Source organism: Pelecanus crispus, chromosome 12 (assembly GCF_030463565.1).
Source record: "Pelecanus crispus isolate bPelCri1 chromosome 12, bPelCri1.pri, whole genome shotgun sequence".
In the NCBI taxonomy this organism is placed as follows: domain Eukaryota; kingdom Metazoa; phylum Chordata; class Aves; order Pelecaniformes; family Pelecanidae; genus Pelecanus; species Pelecanus crispus.
In genome coordinates, this window is record NC_134654.1 from 15,661,654 (window position 1) to 15,684,410 (window position 22,757).

Consider the following 22,757-nt stretch of genomic DNA (forward strand, 5'->3'; position numbering starts at 1 on the left):
CATCTGCAGTCTTACTGGGATTCCTTTTGTCTGAGGGGAGGCTATAGATCTTGAAGATACCTAGGATGTGCATTTCTTAGTCTACTTAGGTGGCCATTGCTTCAAGGTAAGTTCTGCAGTTCGGGCATGTGCAGTGTGTTTGTGCCTCCCCATAGTTAGGTGGAAAGGTGCAAGCATGGCTTTTATCAGATGTCATAGGTTTATTTAAGCTCCTGTGCACAGAGTCTGTGAGTTTTTGAGGAGACCAGACTATGGGTAAGCAAAGGTCCTTGTGGAGCTCTTTGCACCCCCCATTGGATGCCTGCACAGACCCTGCGCAGGGTGTATGAGATATTGTTGGCCTGGATTTGTGTCAGAACCGTCATGTGATGCTGCAGAGCATCTTCCAAAATGTGTGACCTTGACTCCTCAGGCCGCAGCTGTCTGTGGAGTGATCTCTGCTCTTGCTGTTTGTGAGGAAATACAACATGGTGTTGCGGAGCATCTGCTCCCCATCTCTTTCCTGGTTTTGCTCTCAAATGAGCGAAACTGCTGTTCACGTCGACACGTGCAATAACTTTGTGCTTAGCAGGGTACAGCCCATTAACTTTTGTATGAGCATCAAGGGAGATGGAGAGTATGTATATTGCACAAATTGCGTATTTATTAGCTGCTAAATTGATTTCCTCTTCTGCAAATCGAAGCCTTTGTGTTTGCCCTTTACCGGAGGCAGAGCGAACCCTCCAAGAAGCAGACGGCTTGCAGTGATCCTGGAGTGAGCACAGAATCCATGTGGCATAAGGAGGACAGCTGTTGGGAGCAGACAGAGCTGAATCGAAAGGGAGTCGGTTCTTTTATCAGTTTTTGTCTAGGCTTATATTTCTCTGTGGACCAAAACGGTTTTATGGTTTGCTTTGGACCTAATTCTCTGAAAGCGGTTCTCTGAACTGAATTAGCCATCGCTTTGCTTTTGGACCAGAGAGCAAAGTGTTTGTACTTTGAAGATGTTTGTGGACAGAGATAAAACAGTTTCCTTTAAAAGCACATAGCTGCGTTACTTTGACCTGGGAAGGGTTATGGACTAAAATAAAAGCATTGCATTTGGAAATCCCTTCTGGGAAGTGATGGGACCGTGTCTGACTTTTCCTGTAAAGACCAGTTCCCCTCCTGAACAGTGTCCATTCAGGACCTGGTGTCATGCCAAACACTGGAAACCTTGCCCTACCTTTGATGTCCTCTTCTTTCTTCCTGTCCCACTCAGAAATGTGTATGGGCAGAGGGTAGGAAGGGAGAGGACGATCAGAACTGCTTTGTAAGACTGGCCAAGACTGGTGGCCCAGAGCCGCAGATGGACATGGGAGTTTTGTCCTTTCTTCAAGGTACTTTTTGCCTTGGGGTAGCAGGAGCAGTCAGCAGGTGGAAACTGGGATGTTTCGATGTCTGCTTTTAAAGCTGGTTTCCTTGCTGATTTGGGGAAAAGTAGAGGTCAACTCTCTCGTTTCTGATCTGAAGTAGACCAACTGTTGTAACTAGAAAGTCTAACTGTATGGTATAAGTATGTATGCAAGTTTATGCAAAGGAGATGTGAATGAGCTCAGACTTCTGTTGGAAGAAGAAGGGGTTGGATGTAAAGGTTTGGACACGTGCTGCTTTAGGCAGCAGCTTGGCAGTTGTGTTCTTGCTGCACTGGCAGCACACGTTGTTGAATATCTGAACAAGCTTGCCAATGTTCTCCTGGAAATGTGAAATATATTTTAAAATATGTTTCTAATTAATTTGTTGCTTTTTAAGAAGAGTTGGAGTAACATCCTGGAGCTTATCTGCCCAGCTGGTTATGCCAGCATCGTGGCCAAATACGCTTCCTACAGGTTAAGCTTTGCCACTGTGCATCAGTGCTGGACATCGTCGGGGCTGAGAGCAAGAATTTACTCTCTGGCCTGTTCCTGTGGCCTCATCCCTGCTGATCCTGGTGACAAGGACCGCAGCTGAGCAAACGGGAGAAGGATTTTCTCAGCAAGTGTGGAAGTGGCGAAGGTTGAGACGGGAGTGGTGGGAGCTGGTGTCTATGGCCCATGTGTGTCTGTCTGTATGCTCGAGTGGGAGAGCTCAGCTGGTTTCCGCATCAGGGGCATGATTTGGCATCATCTGTGACTTGAACTAGAAATTCCAAGTCTGATTTGTCAGTACAGCTGCTTTTTTTCCTGCCCTGCAAAAATAAACTGTAAGTGAAGAATGTGCGAATGCAGGGTTTGTTTCAGCGAAAACATGAAATGTTTCTGGGCCTGATCACTTGCTTTAATATAGACGAGTCTTAGTCACAACTGACTTGAATGGGAGCCCATAACTGAACTGGCAGCAGGGAACCTGCTTCACTGCTGAGCTGCCAAAGGTCTGAGCTGCTCCCTGCCTTGTGCCAGAGCACTGTGCTGCTCTCACAGCACCTGGGATGGAGTCCAGGAGCTGCTCGTCCATGGTGCTGTTTCCATTTAGTAAATAGAAGCTTTCTGGGGAGGTTTGTGTTGGGTTTTCCTCTCAAATCTGATTAATACTCTGACTTCTTTGGCAGCGAAGCTCCGACTGCCTGGCGTTCATGTCCTCAGAGTAATCCTGTGCTAGTGTGTCCTGAATCTTTGAGACCCAAATCAAACACGATCAACGCTCTGTCAAAATGTTCTTCAACTGGTTGCTTGTCCACACTGTGGACACCAAACTGCAGATGTAATAATACTGGGGTCAAAATCTTGCTATCCCTTTAGGCATCACGTTCTAGAGATGCAGGTTTAGCAACCAATATTTGTTGCTCCACAGCAGCCGAGCTGGTGAAGGTGAAGGTTGGGTTGTCTTTGTCCAAGCTGGCAGGAGCTGCTGCTGCTTGACTCATCCACTCATGTGCCAGGAGAACAAGTGACTGCTTGGTCAGCGTTACATCCAGAGTGGTCCATGGGGTGACTATGCTGAGTGTCCCTGTTCACTGTGGGTTACAGCATTCTCTGCATTTGCAGCAGTCTCACAGCAATTTCTCACAGTTTCTTCCAAATTTCTACCCATAGTTGAAGTCCATAAGCTGCCACTGTGATGTGCTGGAGGAAGATGCTATTCCTGGTACTTTGGATATTGCAGAAATGGTAATTGTGAACAGAACTTGCAAGTGATCTTGTGAAGTAATTTTGCCCAGTGCTTCAGAGGAACAAGGTAACCAGTATATGCTAGAAAAAAAGTTGCCTCAGTCCTAAGTATGGCAGTTGTTTTAGACTATGAGTTTGATATGCTCTGGTCCATGTTAGGACTGAAAGATAGACAAACACCCTTGGAAATCTCTTTAAAAATAAAATGCAAATAATCACGGAATGTAAATGCAATGAGAGAATTCTGTCTGGCACTTCCACCTACATGTGCATACACACTCACTCTGCCTGGATCAGCTGGAGCCCAGCTAATACAATAAGCCCATCACTCCCCCCTTAGAGATTTTAGCAAGCTGGATGCCCAAGAAATCCTACCACAAGTTTAATATTTTGTTTCCAGTAGTTACCCCTTTCTACCTCATATGTAAGCATATCAAGCTCCTTTTTAAAAACAGTTTGGACTCTGCTTTCCAGAAGACAATTTCAGTCATTAGCTGGAGATGTTCTTTCAGTTGCCAGGCTGCAGTGATTTCATGACAACTGCGTGGCTGTTGATCTGTCATCTTCAACATGCATGCTGCTACTCACTCTGTAATGCCTATTTCTTGGAGGTGTTTCAGGATGTGATGGTATTCCTGTCCTGTCTGTGGGGGTGAGACTTAAGGCAGATGGAAAGCAGCATTGGCTCTGGCCATAGGCTGTGCACAGATGGCTGTGAAGGTGGAAAGCTTTTATTTGTGGTGCTCTGACACCTTGTGAGAGCTAGGAGGACCCTTTGGTGTTTTTATGTGGGACAGTCAGATTTTGTATGCAGAACTGGTGCATGAGTTCCTTTTTCTGGGCGTTCCAAGGGAGAGGGAGTTAATGGGGACAAGGGCAAGGGAAAAAGATAGCTGGATCTGTGTTGGGGCTACTGGCTGATACTTTTGCGACACTTTTCTGTTACCCAGCATGAGATTGTGAGGATTAGCTGGGCAGACTCCCAGGCTCCTTCCATACTGAAGACCTGCCTGCCCTCTGCACAGCAGTGGAGCTTTTTTCCAAGGACTTTAAAAATCCAGCAGACTTGGGGAATTTTTGTTGACAGACTCTATGATGCTTATTTATTTAGCAGAAAAACTTTGTGTTTGCCTCTAGTTGTGGGACTTTGGAAGAATGACAAAACTTGTAAACCCCCAAAAGAATCATGTCTGGTGTAGTGGCTTATGATAAGATGACTGAAAAGGAGAGTAAGGAGATGATCAGAAGGAAAACTAAGGGTAGATGAAAATGGCATTCACCGTCTCTGAAAATCTAAATGTACTCAGAGTATCTGTGTGGACTTCAAAACCTGTTTTAAGAACCACGGTGCAGCTGAGCAGCATGGCAGCATGCATGCGTGTCCCACAACATGGAGCCGAGAAAGAAACATTTCAAGGGGAAGAGCAGAGGTGACAGATGCAGAGCTGGGCCAAAGGAATGGGAAGAAGTTTTAAGGCAAAACAATGAACTTGAAAGCTCATCAACAAACCTGAGTTGGTTTTGTAGGGGTAAAAGGAGCTTTCCTTGCAGAATGACATAAGGATTTTTTTTTCTCTTTCTTTTAAATTTTCATGTTTTCCTACCAGTCCAGTGGTTAGCTGATGCATTTCTTATTTTCACCAATATGTATTGTTAATAAAAGATTTCAGAACTTTAAAATTGACATTAGTAGACTTCTGTGGGTAATTTCAGTTACAGTTCTTGCTTGATTCTTGTCCTCTGAACATATTGCCAGCCTGCCGTGGTGGCTTTTTGGTTATTTTTCAGTTTGTATATGCTATTGTAGAGAGAAAATCAATTAAAAAAAAAGTCTCATTCAGGAGATTGTGTAAATTGCAGCTGCTGGTATGAGGGGACAGCAGGTCTTGTTGAGACTCATGGTGAAGTCCAGAGCTGGCCCATGGGGAACGCATGGTGCTGCCAGCCGGCACCTGTAGTGGAAGAGAGCAAGGCTGGATTTTTTTTTTTTTTTTTTTTTGTCTCCACAGTGTTGGGTTATATAATTTTTGTGCACTTCTCATTCCTTACTCAAAGCAAGTAAAAAATGTCCCATATTTTTGTATCCGAGGTCATATTTAGTGCAGCGTAAATAGAAATGTGCCTGTAGCACATAGGGTGGTTTTTGAGAGCTAAAATAGTCACCTGGCTCAAGCCCTTAGGCTGGACAATGACTACAGACCTTCCTCTTTGGTGGATGATGTTTCTTATTCTGGTGGCTGCCTAGTGGCAACATGCTTATGCTCTGCCCAGTGCATGCCTGGCACTCGTGAACATGCCGTGCCATCGACGCTTCAGCATGCTAGATGCTTCCTAGAAATCTGTCTCTGTGCAATTCTGAGTGGCTGTGGGGAAGCAAGTGAGCTCCAGCCAGGTCCCCTCTCTCTGGGTGCCTTTATAGCTTTCCTTGCCATATGATAAGGTGAGGCTGTGGGGACAGCGGAGAAGATGGTGTTTGCTCTGGTACAAAGTATAGTTGCCATCCTGTATGGCCATTATGTGTTGTGCGGACTTAACGTGGCTCATACTGGTTCTGGGGTGACAGTACTGGTTCAGATGTAAACGTCTGAGAAAAAGTCAGAGGGAATACCCATCTCCATTGGCTTGGTCAGCAGTGATGGAGAGGACCAGGGCTGGTCTTGGCTCTGCTGCTGGCTGGGCACCTGCTGCCCATCCTTGGGTGGCCACTGTGCCTGAGGGGGATGCTGTTTGCAGGCTCTGCTGCAGGTGCTCAGTGCATTGTTGCAGGGAGCCATGCGCTACACATGGCTGGTGTGGTGTCAAATTTCCCTTGAGCGATGCTTGTTTTCCCCTGCCCTTAATTTGTCAGCTTTAAAGGTAAAATGGTAAGAAAAGGCAGCCTGCAGCTTCCCAAGAGTGCAAGTGCTAAATTCTCTATGCACGCCCTTTAGTGCCTGCACCACCAGAGCCTGCTAGATCACATGGGGCTCTTACAAGTGTTGGTGGGTCATCTTCACTGCTTAAGGAGTTGGAGTTTTGCCATGATCTGCACCTTATATCAAGCAATGGATCTGTACCCCGGTCTGAAGTGTAGTTGCTTCTGGTGTGACCCTGGGCTCGCTGTGGGCAGGGGTGAGGAGGGAGCGGCAGCTTTGTGCAGAGAGGTGAGGGGCTGCCGGCAGTGCTCCTCGCTGAGGTTGCTGTTGTGCAGTGTGAACTGTCATTACCAGCACCCGCACTGGGATATTACAGTAAGTCATTGTATGTGTCTGACCCTGCACCGGGCAGGCTTGTTTGCTGTAGATGTGTAATGCTCCTTGCTTTGCCAGGTCTGATCTTTTGCTGTGGTTGCAGTGCTAGAAAGCTGGTCCCTTGTGGGAAATCACCTGGGCATGTGCAGCTAGACTGTATGTTTTAAAATACTGCTTAATATGAGCAGATTTAATGCAAACCTTCAACTTTCTGGGGACAAAACAACCTTTTAAGTCTTAAAGAGTGTTACTTGTTACCACCAAACTCTCATGACAGAGCTGTTCTGTTCAAGTAGGCTTTTTATAACAATTGGTAAGAAATGCCCAAATAGTTAACTGTTGTAGTTTTATTAACAGCTGGAGGAAACTAATACTCCTTACGGTACCCTCATCTTCTCATTGCCTGCTGGGTACCAGTGCTGGTTCCCCTGCTGGTCTGTTGAGCCATGCCATCTCTCAAAATGGGTTTAAAATGGTGTATCCTGATGCGATGGGATTGCTCTAAATTCAAAGCAACGCAGTCTAAAGTTTAACCTTAAAAATTAATTTTATTTATGGTTTTAGAGTTAATATTGAAACATAAAAAGTGATTCTTAACAGTGATGCTCTTCAAAAGTGACTTTCAGCAAATGAATGAGAACTGGTCTCTTTTGCTTTAGGCTTTCAGATGAAGTCCTGTGAAAAGGCACAAAGTAAGCTATACATTTTTTTACTATCATCCTGCTTTTTTATCAGTCTTGGTACTGGGAATTTGTCTGCTTTTTCTTCCAACTAACCAGCTGTGGCAGTCCTGCTCCTGAGAGCCTCTGTTTTCCACAGTGCTAGTGAAGTAAGAGCTCAATTAAGACTTTTAAAAGGTCGCTAATTGTTAATGTGGTTTTATGCCTTCAGCTTTACCTGTAACAGAAGACCAGCACTCTGTCGACATAGAGTTACACTAATCATAGATGGAATGTATGGACCACTGGGGATTTGCTGCCTGCTAAGTTGTTATGAAATACCAGATGGGTGGGATTTAGCAGGTTGATTTGTGCTTGTTAAAACTTCTGCTGAATGAAGACCTGAATTCTTACATCCTTTCACATGGCAGTGAAGGGGATCATGAGCTTACAGGTGAATACCTCAAATTTCTACCTTAAGCGTGGGCACCAGATCCTCTCATGGGTAGCTTCTGGTCCTCCTTCTTCGTGAGAGGCGAGAGCAGGCAGAGAAGTCCAAGACGTTGTCCTCTGGGACTTGGGGAGCTCTGTAGGATTCAACTTTCTGTTTTCTGTCATTGGCTTAGGCTGTGCATTACTCAGATATCCATGCAAAGTACTCTGTGCAGTAAGGTGGGAGCTTTATTAGAAACCAAGTCTCTGCTTTTTTTTTTTTTTTTCCTTTTTCATCTGAATTGTAGAAATCTTGTGACTCTGCATTTCTTTCAATTTGCATTTAGAATTTTTTTTTGTTTGCTCTCATAATGCATATTTGTTACAGTGATTCTAATATCTATAGGGATAATTGTTAATGTTCTTTTAAACAGTTGGTGTCTTTGGGTTTTATCTGAGTATACTTTGTGACCACTGTTCAGATACATTTCTTCTGAGATATTGTATATAGAAAATCCTTTGTTGTCCATAGGTTTTCACAGAGTGACAATTTTGTGTCTTGGAAGAGCTGAGGACATATGCTCCAGTCTTACAGTGCAGAGTGAGCCTGCGTGTCAGAATTGCTTCCCTAGGACAGGGTTGGAAAATTTGTATTTATTCTATAATAATTTCTACTAGCACAGGATATACAAATCTTTAGGAAACTTGATGTTTGAAGCAGGAATTTAGAATCTCTTTTGCAAGCTAGAGCTGTGTGGCAGGACTGGAGTTAGACTTGTAGACCTTTCTGGTAAATCCCTGAGATGACAGCAACTGAAATGTGTAAAGATTTGGAAGAAAAGCATCTGCCCAGACAGAGTGGTGGTCTGCTGGATGGTGGAGCTGTGTTAATGGCTCTGCAGGTGAGACTGAGTTACCAACGGGACTTGCTGCTGGGAACAGCTGGTATGTGATGTTTCATATGAACCTTGGCAGCTTAAGGAGGTTGATTAATAATTATTGAGGACAATGGCTTGCTTTTGTGTCAGTGTTTTTGCCAATTCCCAGTTGTCTGGCACATTAAGAAGGCTCTAAATGCTTCTGCAGGGTTTTAGTTACTTCCCCAGCAGTGCTTTTCATCTGAAGCTGGGATCTTCTGTCAGGCATAGACAGTCCATGTGCATTGAAGGGGTTGAAATTGTCTAGAAACAAAAAAATCCTCAATAAATGATATTTCAGAAAAAAAAAAAAAGGCTTTGTCATCAGAGTGTTTTGCAAAATAATGAGGTTTTCTAGAGCTTGGCAGCTTGATCTGATGGTAGGTAGCCCCTGAAGCAGACTGGTAACGAATACGGTGTTAGGGAAGGGAATTTGTTGTTTTCCCATTGCAGGCTCTGAGGCTCCTGTAAGGTGAGCGCCGAATAACCAGTGAATGCTTTCTGAACAGCTTGGTTGACTGTGTTGGTTATCTGAAAGCATAGGAAAAACATGAACTGCTTGGCAGGAGAAAACTGCGCAGCATGCCTACTAGGTAGCATGGTGCCAGGGCTGCTGCCGTAAGGACTTCAAGGGAGCAGGCAACAAAAAGCCCTCCAGCATCGCCATGGATTTGTGATGTTGGTAATTGTGAAGTGAAAATTTGTTAGTGTTTCCAGCTTCTGAATGTGTAGTGTGGTTTGTCCTATGAGCAGCGGTGTGCTTCAGCCTGAGGGGATGGGGTGGGTGGTTTCCCACCTGTGGTTTTGCAGTAGGCAGCATGGAGGTATGTGCTGTAAGCTCCCTGCGGCAGCATGCTCAGTCATGGATCCTTCTCAGGGGCTTACAGTGGGTAAGGCTGTAAAATAGTTCCATTAAAATCGCTTGGCTGACTTGTATGCCTGGAGGTAGGAGTGCAGGTGGGTCAGATCCAGGAGGCCAAAAGGTATTTAAAAAACCCTAAACCAATACTTTAGCACCTGCCTGCCAGAACACTGCAGTTTACCTTAAAAATGGGGAAAATGCGTAAGAGCAGTTGAAAAAATGGGGTTGTGCATGGGGTACTTTTGCTGCTGGGGAGCTTCTGCATAGTGGAGATATTCATCCCCGAGAGGTATTGTGATGGACATGACTTGTTTGTGTAGGAGCAGCCGCTTTTGTGCATCGAAGGGTAGGTTGTCTTGGTTTGAAAACCCGAAGTCCCATGTGGCCTCAGTTTTATTCCAGGGAAGGTTCCATGTGCTGCTAAGGGCAAAGAGCCTTCTTGCATGCTGCGGGGTTGTTGGCCTGGTTTCCTTGCTGCTTTGGAAACCCGTGTAAAACATGGTCAATCAGTTGTTCCCCAGAGTTATTCATTGAATCACAGAATGATTTGGGTTGGAAGGGACCTTCAAAGATCATCTAGTCGAACCCCCTGATGGGGGCAAGGACATCTTTTGCTAGATCAGGTTGCTCAAAGCCCTGTCCAGCCTGACCTTGAACACTTCCAATGATGGGCATCCACAACTTCTCTGGGCAGCCTGTTGCAGTGTCTCACCACTGCCATTGTACAACATTTCTTCCTTACATCCAACCTAAACCTACCCTATTTCAGTTTAAAACCATTAGAAGTATAGATGATGGATATAATTTTGTCAGCAGGAAGTTTAACCTAATGTGGTAAGGTCCTGGGAGAGCGAGCGTGCCTCTGGGACGGGGGTCTTGTCCAGCCTGCCTGAGCAGGACTGGGGGGGGCTTGCGGTGAGTAGTGGGCGCCGGATCCAGGGACCCTCCTACCAGCACAGCCCTGGCCAGAGCAACTGCCTGTGCCGCAGGATGGACAACAGGTGTCAGCCTGGAGAGCTTTTGAGAGAGGTGATAATGGCTTTTTTCCCTGTAGATTGTAACCAGTTGAATTAAGTAGTGAACTATTAGGAAAGTACTCAAGAAGATTCTTTTGACAGAAAAAATACCTGATTTCTTCCTAGCAAAAATTGTTTACAGCAAAGACAGATTTTGATGTTGAGTATTTTCCATTAAAAATACTGTTGACTGTTGCATAGTGACAGTGTGTTTGCTTGAATTACCCCGTAGAGCGTATTTCAGTTGTAGTTTTCTCTTTAAATCACATTTTAAAGTGTTAGGAGTGTATTAGCTGACTTTGTGCATGTTACATGCAAATGTCACATTTATTTTGAAGGAAAGGATGATGGAAGCATTACCGCATTTGTGAATTCTCTTAGCCACTTCAAGGCTTTCTGTTTCACAGGCAAATTTTGTAGGTCATGTTTACCAGCTATTAATGAGAATGACAGGAGCTATTTTTTATTTAATTTATTTTTTCAAGTCTGCAGTCAGTGCTCGGTAACTGTTAGTAGCAAACTGGTGGTGCTTGCAGTGGGTAGCAGGGGTCTTGCTGGATCTGGCACTGTATGGCATGTACCTGTTGCCCTCTCCCAGTAAGTGATGGTTTCTGCTGTGGATCTACTTTTTTGCCAGAGGAACGCCATCTAGCCTTTAATCTGAAGGTGGTTTTTTTTGTGCAGAGAAGGGAAAAGGCTGTTGCTGTTCTCTGTGCAGGAATATCAAAGGTGTGCGGTGGAGGGGGATGCTTTGCAGATCCTCTGTGTGTTGGAAATGAATGTAACACAAATGTCTGAATTTCTCTTGTATGCTATTGAGAGTGGAAGGATTTGATCCCCAGGTCTCTACAGCTCTTTCATGGAAAACCAAGTATCTCAGTTCAGGATGGCAGCTTTGCCTTATTGAATAATTTGACAAAACTGGGTGCTGTGAGGTGAGGCATGAGGTCTGTTGATTTTCTGTTGAGCTGTATTTGAGAGACCACAGCAGTAAGCAGTCAGTTTATTAATAAACTATGAAATGAGGGGGAAAGGTTGCAATGCAACTGACTTTCCACTGACCTAAAAAGAGAGCAGCTTTTTGCTAGTGGCTTCTGCTGTGCGTGCTGGGGTGCAGCTCTGCAAAGCAGCCAAACGCAATACTGAACCTCCAGTGGCTTAAATCCCCTTCCCTTTCCCGTGGCATTTCTTGCCCAGGTGACAGCCCAAGTGGTTCTCCATGTTGGTGTAGCTGGGCTCCTGCCTGTGCCCATCATATGCCCTCTCCTGGGGGAGCGCTGCTCCCAGGGCTGCTTCTTTCCCATTTATTTTTTGCTAACAAGTCAGTGTAGCAAAAAGGAAAGGGTCAGGGCCTGTTCGTTCTTTTGTATTTTTTTTGCTGTTTCTTTTGGGGTTGCAAATGTCAAAACTGTTTGAAGGGCATTTCCCAGACTTTGATATTAAGATCACTTCCCAGTGTTTCTCCTCCTAAGAAGCTGTGTAGCACTAAAGGAATGCCGTGAACAAGTATGTTTTTACAGGGTAGCTATTTCAGTGCTTTGGCTACTGTCCCAGATTTTTTTAAAAATACTGTGCGTGTGTGCAATGACACTTTTTGGAGTGACAGCCGTTGTATTTCCATGGCAGCAAGAGTTCTGCTTTTATTAGGCTTCACTTCAGCTACTTTCTCTGGTTTTGTTTTGATAATGAATCAACTTTGTGTAACTTTTTGTGCTTTGAGCACCAGCTTGCTAATCTTTCTGAGCTAGTATTTACCACATCGTATGTTGGGTACAGTGTGCCCTTCAAGCAATGTATGAGACTTAAATGTAGAATAAAATGTCATGTTATGTAAAAGCAACAAAACCCTGCATGTTTTACAGTTTACTGCCTATCCTGTACTTGACAGGTTGTATTTAGGGAGTTTAATGGGTGGTATATGTCTTATTCAAGAGTATTCTGAATGAAAGGGGAGGGTAGCATGCTCCCGGGAAATGGAGAAGTATAAAGGAGAGGACCCTGGCACAGGACTGATGAGCAGGTCAGTAAGGGTGCATTTTATTTTAAAAAAAAAAAAAAAGTGTGGTGTTTTTCTTTTTTAAAGTAAGCAATTTGGATTACAGCACTGTCTAGTATAGCCCAGGAAAAAGAACAAAACAGATAAATTGAGACCTGGTGAAGTTTCAGAGTGCTTTGGACATTTGAATATGAGAATATGTGAATATTTGACTATGTGGAACAGTTTGATGGTATTGCTCACTGTATCTGCTGATGCAAGAATTGATACTCATCAGGTTAAACTAGCAAGGAAGTAGGTTAGGGGGAAAAAAAAAAAACAACCCAAAGGGAGGTGGTATTTTGTGTACTGGGTAGTTACGCTGTGGAAACTGTGGTATGCAGTGTTGGGGGTGTTAGAAATGTAGAGATGATGAAGAAGAGCGTGGACAAGTTCTGGGAGGGAATGGTCCAGTACTGCTGCATACATGGAGCACCTGTGGGCAAGGAGGTTGGTGGGTGTGTGGCTGGGAGGGTGCCGAGAAGCAGGGTGTATGCTTTGCGTGATGGTGTGCGGTGCCCTAAACCCTCACGTAGGCCATGGGGAGACTCAGTAGTGAGGTGGGACATTTGCTCTGGCAAGGTGTGGTTGCTCCTGTGACACGTGAAGAAAGCGCTCCCCACCGCATGTCATTTCAGGAAAGGTAGGGATGGACATACGTGCAAAATTGGGTATAAGCTACCTGCCCTTTGATATCGTGCCATGCAAAAAGGCACACCGCAAACACAGTCCCAGCTTCTGATAGGATGGGGTGGGATAAAATCCTGATGTTGATTAGCGTGTGCCTGGCTTGAAGACTGTTAGCTGGGATGCTGTTGATGGATGGAAGTGAGTCCTTAAATGATTACTAGATTTTTTTTTTTTTTAAGGCGGTTCCTAATGGCTGTATTAGTAAAAGGATGACACTGAAAAGCTTGAGTGCTGGATGGCATACTAAATTCTGCTTTCCATTAGTGAAAATAAACTTTAATTTCAATTCTTAATTGATTTTAATATTCTTAACATAAACACAAAATGGTGGAGTCTATGATTTTAGTTTGATAGGGAACTCTGGTGCAATTGTATTTCTCAGATTAAATTTACTATTTATTGTAATTTATATACGAGGCTGTATTTGGTTCTTTTAGTTAAATAGCTTCTTTCACTTAATGTTCAAAAGTGTCAACAGTAACTAGGTATATGTATTTTGGAGAGAAAGCAACATTTTGCAATACAACATGGCTCATTTATAGATGTGACAGGGACTAAAGCTGGCAGTTAGCTAGAGGCGAAGCACGAAAAGATCTGCTGAATGTCTCATGGTGAGAGGACCACTTGAAAGTTAGAAACAGTTCATTGTAGAAGTGTCTTGGGGGTTTCTGAAGTGTCAGCAGAATAAAGCTGATGTGATTCTTACCAGCTTTTGTCCATAAATTAGGAGTTTGAATTATTTGCTGTAATTTATAGCCCTGCTTGTTCAGACTCTGTTTCCTCATCCGCAAGCCCTGGAAGAAGAAAGTTTGATTAGAGAGAGGGATGGCCAGAAGTGGCCATGGACTTGCACAAGTAAACCTTACTTCTCACAGGCACTGGCTGCTTCTTATGAGAGCGTTCAGAAGTAATAAAAATTGGAATAGATGTGCATCTCCAGACAGTCCCCTACCCTGCCCAGGAGTACAAAAACCTAATTACACTAGAAAGAGAAGAATGGCAGTTTGATCCTGCCTGGCATTGTTCACAGACATGGGACTTTTAGGTAAATACAAATTCAAAACAGTGTGTGACCATGGCTTGCACCTCCTGGGGTGGATTTATATGCCTAGAAAGTGTTTCTCTACAGGGGAGGGAAGCCACAGGGAATACTCATAAAGTACCAGCCAGAGGGAGCTGTAACTCATGGGCCAAGTGCTCCAGAACTGTTTTGTTTCTCCAGGGATGCTGAACCCTTGCATCTCCTAAGCAATTGGGAGTTACAGGTGCTGAGCAGCAATACCGGTGTGCCCATTGCAATACCTGCTGCCCTGTGCGCTCTCAAGGGTCTTGAGGGTAAAAGTGGCATCCTGCCCATTTCAAGACAGTTTGGGAAATAGTGGCTGTGTCAGTTAGGTTTTGATGAGCTACACAGAGTGTGTTTCCATGTTCATGCTGAGCAATTCATGTAGTGATGAGCTTTCACGGCCATGGACTGTGTGATCCCCACATGCTCCTGTGCAAAGAGGAGTCCAGCACTAATGAAATGCAAAGGAAAAAAAAAGTAAGAAACAGTGGTCTTGGAAGGATGGCAAAGTGACATTTCTCACAGAGGTAGCTGGTTTGGTGGGTTACAGCCATCTGGTTTGTGCATCTGATTTAATGCTCTGGTTCCAGGGTAATTGAAAAATAGTGGTGGTGTTGAAGGAGGCAGCAGTGCTTTTCTCACCCTTTACTGTGCTAGCTCATAGCATGAGCAGCTGGCAGTGAGGATGGTCAGGGTAGCAGTCTGGGTTAAAACTAACTCGAGGGGGAAAAAAGTCAAGGTTGAGCACCTGTGGGAAGAGGCAGGGCTGCTGCTTCTGGGGGTAACCTGGCTGTGAAGTAACTGGAGATCCTGCTGTGCTGATTCTTCGCGATGGCAGGTCTTTGGTGTGACATTACAGTGCCGAGCACGGTGAAATCCAAGTCCTAGGGTCAGGGCCTGCAAATAATGCTGCAGGATAAATACATAGTATTAAAAAGCACTTTTTTTACAGTAATAAAAGGGTGTAGTAATACAAAGGCAACTTGCTGTCATTGGAGTTCCTGCACTGGGGAAGGAATGGGTTTGTGTGTCCTTCTGTCACGAATGCAGGTTTGTGAATCCTGCTGATTATGTCAATTTATTGTGAATGAGTGACTTTACACAGTTTGATTTAGTAGCAGTTTAGAAGTTACTTGTGGCAAATTGCAGGATTTGATTGTGATATTATAATAGCACTCAGTCATCAGTGATTAACAAAGTGATTAGACAAAATTGATCAAAACAGTGACTTAGTTACAGATTCGAAGATGGGAAGGTTCACTCTATTACTACATGGAAGTGCATAAAGGAAAATTAAGTTACACTGAGTTGGAATGATTCACAGAGAGAATGTGTATGCAGGGGATAAGGAGGACCCTCCTATTGAGTCACGAGGTTCAGAACAGACCCCCTTGCTTTCTAAACTCCTTCTCAGAGAGGAGTCTAGGAGCGGCTAGGTCCAATCTTAGTCTCAGACTTGGTGAATGGTTTATAGGAATAACGAGACTGCAGCTGTATAAGACTCACTTTGAAATTAAATCATACGTCTACAGACTACTTAAACTGATTCACACATGCGTACACACAGACATGAATACATATATATATATATAAAAAAAATGGTATACCTGTTAAAAATTCCCCTTGAGTTCAGTGAAATATTCATGTCGAATGTCTTGGCATTTCTCAACAGGCAAGGCTTGAGCCTCAAGGAGTGAAGGGTTTCAGCCCAGGCTGCACTGTCAGCCTTTGGCAATGGACCTCTGATTTTTGAAATTTTAAGAGTTTGCTAGCTCTGAGACAAGTCCCACTCAGAGGGAGGTGCTGGCGCAGCCTGCTGCAGTCCGGGAGAGCTCAAAGGGCCTCAATTAGGACTGCTGTTTTATAGGATCATGAGATGATTGGCTTTAGTCATTGTAAATCTCCATCCGAGCCACAATCCAGGTTGGTAATTACTGCTCTGGTTCAAAGCTGTCAGGGGTAACCTGATTGTTCTCACTCCCTGCTTCAACCATGGAAGAGTTTCTGACAAGAACAAGGCCTCTCTCCACTTCAACCATGTAGGAGTTTCTGGTACAATTAAGGGGCACCTAACTGACCAACTCACAACACAAGGTTGCAGTCTGGCAGGAATCCCTGAGGTTGTAAAGCGGTTGAAGAGAGAAAAGGTGGGGGGGATGCACCACCGCACTGTCTTCAGGTGAGTGCGTGTCAAGGAGCAGAACACTTTGAGCTGGGTGGTAGGAGGAGACCAGAGCTCTCAACAGAAGTTACACCTTCTGACTGTGATTCATATGCTGGAGCCAAGCTCTTCAGAGGCTCGGTTTCATCCTAGCTAGAAACACTGGGATTTTACTCATCTGGAACTACACAGAAAAGGAAAACCACAAAACCATCAGCTTCCTGCTTTGCAGGTTAACGTGATGCAGCTCTTAATTTCTCTATAACCTTACTTTCTGCACAGTGTTTGCTCCCATTAGGAATGGCTGTATTAAGATCAGTAATTATATATACATTTTTTTATATCCTCTTAGATACATCCTCTCTACACTAACCAGATGCAAGTTCTTTGTTTAGAGTTGCATCAACTGATATACAAAAGCCATGGTCTGTGTAGTTTGTTGCTGCAGAGACCTTGGCTGTTGGGTCAGAGTCAGAGTTGTTTGTGTTCAGCTATCCAGTTCTTCCTTCAGAAAGAAATTTAAATGTTGTAATGCTTCCACCTGTATTTCTTTGCTAACAAAATGAAGATTTCCACCACATAGGTAAATAGCCACCAAAATTGTGAGAGCAGATGCAGTTTTGGCAATCTGCCAAGCTCTTGAAGGTGGCAGCTCTGTGACCAAGTCCTTTGCTGCATCCAGCCTTCAGTTGAGGTGTGGAAGAGGTTTGGTGGCTGCTGCCTTCTGTCCTTCCAGCAGAGGAGGGAGCGGGGGAGAAGGAAGGCAGGGACAGGGACACTGAAGTCCCTCTCACAGCTTGCTTCTTCCTGAAAGTTAGCAAATGACAAGCTGATGAACAAAGGGCTGGAAACCTCCCGTGTGATGGCCCTTGGCAGAAAAGCAAGAGGCAAGAGACGTGCAGGAGGAGTTGTCAGATGCTTCCCTTGTTTCTGTTGGCATCTTTGTTGGGGAATGTTGGGGAACATTTTGCTTAAATGAGTCCAGATTTGTTCTGCTAATCCCACCTGAGACATCCGTGAGTCACCACCCCATGGACGTCTTTTCTTTTAGACAGTTGTCAGCAATTACACTTAGGAAATCCAGAACTGCTGTCTCAGGAGATTCCTCTTGGCTTGGTGGTCGAGGGCTTTCCTTGTCCTTTCCTACGAACATCAGGGCAGGAATTCCTAACTCCCAGTGCTGTTTCTTGCTTTCAGCAGGATCTACTTGTAGTCTCTTTTGTCTTCAGAATTAAAAAAAACTGATATACTAACACTAAGGTGGACAGAATTGGTTGCTTCCCCCCAAAAAATTGTGCCTTAAAATGGAAAAAAGTCCCCCCCAGTCCTCTGGTTCCTGTTCTTCTTCCTGATTTGTGGCTGTAGGGCTCTTGGCAGCTGGCTCAGAGGTGTTTATCAGAGCTGGTAGGAAGCAGGCTGTGATTGACATTGCCACTTTTCTGGCATAAGGTAGCTAGAGGGATGATGGAAACATACTTCTAGCTTTATCTAAAGAAACTAAATCCTTTCCATTGACCTTAAGCAAAGGACTCAAGGGCAGATTTTTTTCCTTGCTTTCCTTTGCTCTAAGTATAGGCTCCTGAAACTAAAAAGAGGGGGGAAAAAAATCAACCAAACCTGTTCCCAGTCCTTCTCCCTGCAGTATATTTTATAATTCTTGCAGTGCTGTTTCATAAGGATACCTGGCATGGCCCTTTGTGTAGGTTATTATTATTTTACATCAGGAAGGGCTCCAGGTGCCTCGCAATAAATTTCACAGGGCAGTGTCACTGTTTCCTTTTGACAGCTGCTCCAGTACTGTCTCAGCAGGGTTATACCACGGCTGCCTCAAACACAGGTAGCGTGAACATTTTGCAGTATTTGTTACTGAAATGTAGTGCTGCTTTAAGAGTAGCCCTATTGCCACAGACATCTGGTCTGGTGACACCTCCCATGTGCTGGCCAGTTGAAGGTGCCTGGGGCAACTAGACCCTCCAGGTTCTCTCCATCGGTGTTTTACCAGGCTTGGTGTTTGACTGCAACTATAAGCGATGTGTTAAATAATGCTCTCCAACGAGAAATTGCCTGAGCTCCAGTTTGGGAGGAAAGCTGCCATCTAACACTAGTGCTACGCTCTCCTCTCTTGGCAGAGAGTTGCCCGTCGCAGCCTGGCACAAGCATGGTTGTGCATCTTGCGCCATGTGCTGTTATATTCAGCATGCAATGCTTGCCCAGGCACAGATTTAAGCTCTTTTACCATAGCTGATCTGCTCCCAAGACTTGGGTAGTTTTAGCTCTGGTTATGGCTATTCATACGAATGGTATTTCCATGCAGGGTAGTACCAGGGATAATAAATGCTAAAGGTTAATGGTGGATTTTGGAGATTTCAGAAACTTCATTCTCAGGTCTTTACTGCTGGGAGTTTCTAGCCTGAGGGAACTAATTTTAATGTGATTGCAATTTCTTGCACTCGAAGCCTAACCTACTTTAGCCAGGCTTCATAGTAGAGGTATTTATAGAAGCTGTTGCAAGTGCTGTTGGATGTAGCATAAATCATGTATTGCAAGTTGCAGAGGTCCGTGTCTGCTGGTGTGGGAAGTGTCTGTGCAACTGTGAGCTGCCTCCCAGCCTTAAATCACTGAGATCTTGCTAACTTTCTGTTCAGTACAACTGTTTTACTGTGTAGGGGTTTCATGAAGGTAGTAGCCGGTAACCCTTCCAGAGTCCCACCTGATTTGGGCTCGTGCGTTTTTATGCTCCCTAAGTGGAAGCACACTTGGGGCTGTAGGTGAATTATGGATAAATACTCTTTCTGATGAGGTGACTTCTAAAAATAAGCATACTTGGCACATTCCTATAGTGCAAAATTGTCATCTCTGATTTGAATGCTGACTCTTAGATTATACTAAATTGAAAGTTTCATTGAAGGGCAGTAAATGTCAGTAACAGACAGATGTGCTGAAAATACTTCTACCCTTGAAAGTGAGTTTCTGTAGTTACAGTTCTTAAAACTCTTAACTTAAACTTAAAACTTAGTAACTCAAACCCCAGGCCTCTTCTTTCATTCAGACTCTCCAAATAGACTGTGCTATTTGCTGAAGTTCTTGTTTTGTTTCAAAATTTGACTAGTTTTTTCTTGAAAAATGGTTTGTCTTGAGGGCAAGGCTGGAAACCTAATTTACTTCCAAATTGTGCTGATGTTGGAGTACATCCATGAACAAGACTGGAAAGGAAAGAAATAAAACTGAAAAATTGTGGGTTGGAAAGGTCTATGGGAAGGCAATGCTGTGCTAGCAGCAATAGAGATAATGAACTGTGAATCCTGGGTGCGTTCAGGACATCAGCAGCTGTGGAGCTGCAGCTTTGAGCATGGGTAAATGTTCCTCTGCTGTCTCTACATCAAAGCAAGCATTTTATTAGCAGAGAAGATATAACAATTTGGGTAGTAGGAGCTGCTGGAAGAGTAGACATCTATGTTGTTGGGGTTTTTTTGGTCTCAGGTGAGAGTTGGCACTAGCTTTGCTTTGAGATGCCCTGGAAGAGATCAGACCTGGTATTTTGCAGTTTTCTCTTAAGAAGATAACATCAAACATCCAACTCCCTTCCCAAACGGACCCAACCCGTCTGGCCTCCTGACATCCCTTCCTCCCTGGTTTCTCTGTCTTTTTGTTGACATGTTTTAGTTTTACCAGGGAGAGGTAAAAAAGTTGCACAGTTCATTGCAAATCCTTTGGTCATCTTTCCGCTGTTTGCTGCCACAACTCATTTTCCTGTGGTTGTATTTCTTTTTTTTCTGGTTATACTAGAGTAAGGAAATAGAGTGTAGACTTGGTTCCTGGTGTATTGCTACTCTACAAACAGCAGAGAGACTTCAGCATCCAACCAGAGAGAAGAGTCGCCTTTGCACTATGACAGTCATGCTCACACTGTGACAAGAGGTTGATACTGCAGATGTGAACCAAGAGGAAAGCATTTTGGCAGGGATCAATTTGTATCCCTGCAAGACAGAAACCTTGGAAAAAATCCATTAAACTACTGTTGTTTTGGAAATCTTACTGCTTGGAAAGTAAGCATCATCTTGTGCGTAACATGAACATCATTAGCAGCATTGTTGAGGTGTGGTGTGCAGGTATGGGAGTGAGGAAATTCTAGGAAGAAAATAGGATTGCTTTCTCCAACAGGAGGTGACTCAGAGGCTTGAAATCATAGATGTCCTAGGTGAAGTAAAAATAGTAATACAGAATACAACTCTGGAGGAATACTTTTGGACTGCACATTAGCTGCTAGATAGCTATTTTTTCTTGTGTGAAGACTGGTTGGCTGCAGGTGTGGTAAAGAGGCCTCAAAGAGAGTGATGAGAGCCTAATTGCAGAGCCAAGTGCTTGGATTAATCCTAGTGATAGATAGCAGCACATAAATAATTATATACTTACTCTAGCATCCATTTACCAGCGCAGAAAGAAACAAATGCGTGCTGTGAGCCTGAATTATTCTTCTGTTGCCATTGTGTAGGTGGGTCTCCAGTGCGAGCTTGGCAAGGCTTCCCAGCCAGTTTTCACTGTGTCCATTTTGGTGATGGTCTATGAAATGCCAAGGGATGTGCGTTCGTGGAGTAGCAGGACACAAGGGATCATGTCCTGCCTTACCTTAGTTCCACGCAGCAGCCTGTTGCTAAACCAACAACATTATCCTTTTAAAAATGGATTTGAGAACAAGAATACCATCATTTTATGGCTGGAGTGATTTGAAATGAGGATTGCTGTCCTTGTGGGTAGAAGATTAACTTATTTGCATTCAGGAAGCTATTTCGGCTGTCTCTTTCTTCTCTGAGAGCAGCATAACTTAGAATACGATCCTGTTTAGATTCCCTCAAAACATAAGCAAATACTTCCCTTGCCACTTAAGCTCAGACAAAGCCAAGGCCATCCTGCATTCAAATATAGTCTGGACTTAGTATAACCATTAACATAGAGCTGAACAAATCCACTAGTCAAAATTGGGAAGACCCTAAGTCAAGAAACTTCATAGTTTCAGGTCTGGTTTTGAGGATTAACGTGATTTATGAAAAAGTGATATGTTCCAAAGTGGTTTTTTTTTTTTTTTTTGTTTCTTCCAAATCATTACTTCTTCAGTAATCTTTACTTTTATAGTTCTCAGAGAAGTAGATGTTATAGTGGTTGATGATTAGAATTATGTATTAAATTAGCAAAACCTTTAAAGGACGTTTAATTTACGTAAGGTGGACATTTCTGCAGTGCATTTTAGGACTATTTTGAACACAGCCTTGATGGTGATAGGGGCATTAGTGAATTTCAGAAGCAGGCCTCTTTATTATAGTGGAACAGGGTGGTCTGAATTAAATCTGTGCATATCAAAATCACCAGCAAAGCATTTACTTCTAAAGAGGCTCTTTTGCGTCCAGTTAGTTTTGAGTAACATTTCTGCAAGGAATACGGGCTTGGAGCTTTTCAAAAGTCTTTTTGGGGTCGAAACTCAAGACTCATAGAGTACGTGGCTGAAGTACTCAATTTTTGAAAGGCTGCTGAAGAAGACAGCTTGCTTTAACTCTTGTCAGACTTCTAGTTCATTTTAGTGTATTGTTTCATTTACAGTACATGTTATCATGTGACTTGCACTGAATGGAAATTCCCAGCTTTTTTCAGGATGTCCTTTTCTCCCCTGTCATGTTTCTTGTTTGCCAGCTGATGAACACCATCCTGTTTGCTTTCCAGGGGCAGGTTATGCTTCTGTATTGGATCTGTAGAAAACCCAGCTCTAGATGGCGGATCGACATTATTGGAACTATTCTTAGAAACCTGCTGAGATAGAAATCAATAGACTGACGTTTAACAGTGATAATAAATGTTCTGTCACAGTGTGAAAACAGGAGGAAACTTGGTGTATAAAGTTTGCAAGGAGTAAGAATAGGAGCAGGTTTTGAGAAGAGGAGATTTTCTGACAGGAGTTTGTAGTTAATTGTGTCATTTTCAGTGTTGGGTCACTTCAAAGACAAATGCAATTCTAAGGTATATAAAATGTTGCTGTTAGAAAGGGAAGATCTAATGATGTCGTATTATTGCCCTTGAAAGAGGGATAGTGTTTCAGGCATGTGAATAAAACAAAGCTAGAAGAATCATGACTGCTGTAAATCCCTGGACCCAGTCCGAGAGTGGAGTTTATGCTGCTGTAACAGGACAAGTGAGGGATCTGCAGGTACCCACCCAGCTCCACCACCCATGCCTGTCTGTAAAGCGACAGGGGAGGACCTAGGGAGAGCAGACGAGCAGGGGGAGGTTTCAAGCATACACATGTGGCTGGTAAGTGTCGGCATCCCCCAGATCCTTGGCAGTTGTGAACTCAGTCTGGTTTTGCTCTGTGTAAGAAGGGAGATGCCATCAGGGATGTAGTCAGAAGAGGTCTTGGAGGTCAGTCAGGCAATGGCGTGGTGTTGCGGCTGTGTGACAGGTCATGCACTTGCAGAGGGTCCAGCCAGGAAACCTCTGTTTCCTCTGTGGTGGCAGACCTACCTGCAGCCGTATGCTTCGGAGGAGGCTTTCAGGACTTCTCAGGAGGCAGACATGAGGTACAGAGGTACAGATTGCTCT

General features: G+C 44.0%; 1 protein-coding gene across 2 annotated transcripts in view; it reads left to right on the top strand.

Moving 5' to 3' along the window:
* The window catches only part of MAP2K4 (mitogen-activated protein kinase kinase 4), a 101,329-nt gene that overhangs the window by 9,390 nt on the left and 69,182 nt on the right, over window positions 1-22,757 (top strand). The window contains exon 2 of one of the 2 annotated variants that reach the window (XM_075719466.1): window positions 6,994-7,026. The exons of the other annotated variant lie outside the window; for it this stretch is intronic. Coding sequence (XP_075575581.1) covers window positions 6,994-7,026 — 33 coding nt within the window. The remainder of the gene's footprint in view (window positions 1-6,993; window positions 7,027-22,757) is intronic. 2 annotated transcript variants of the gene reach the window in all.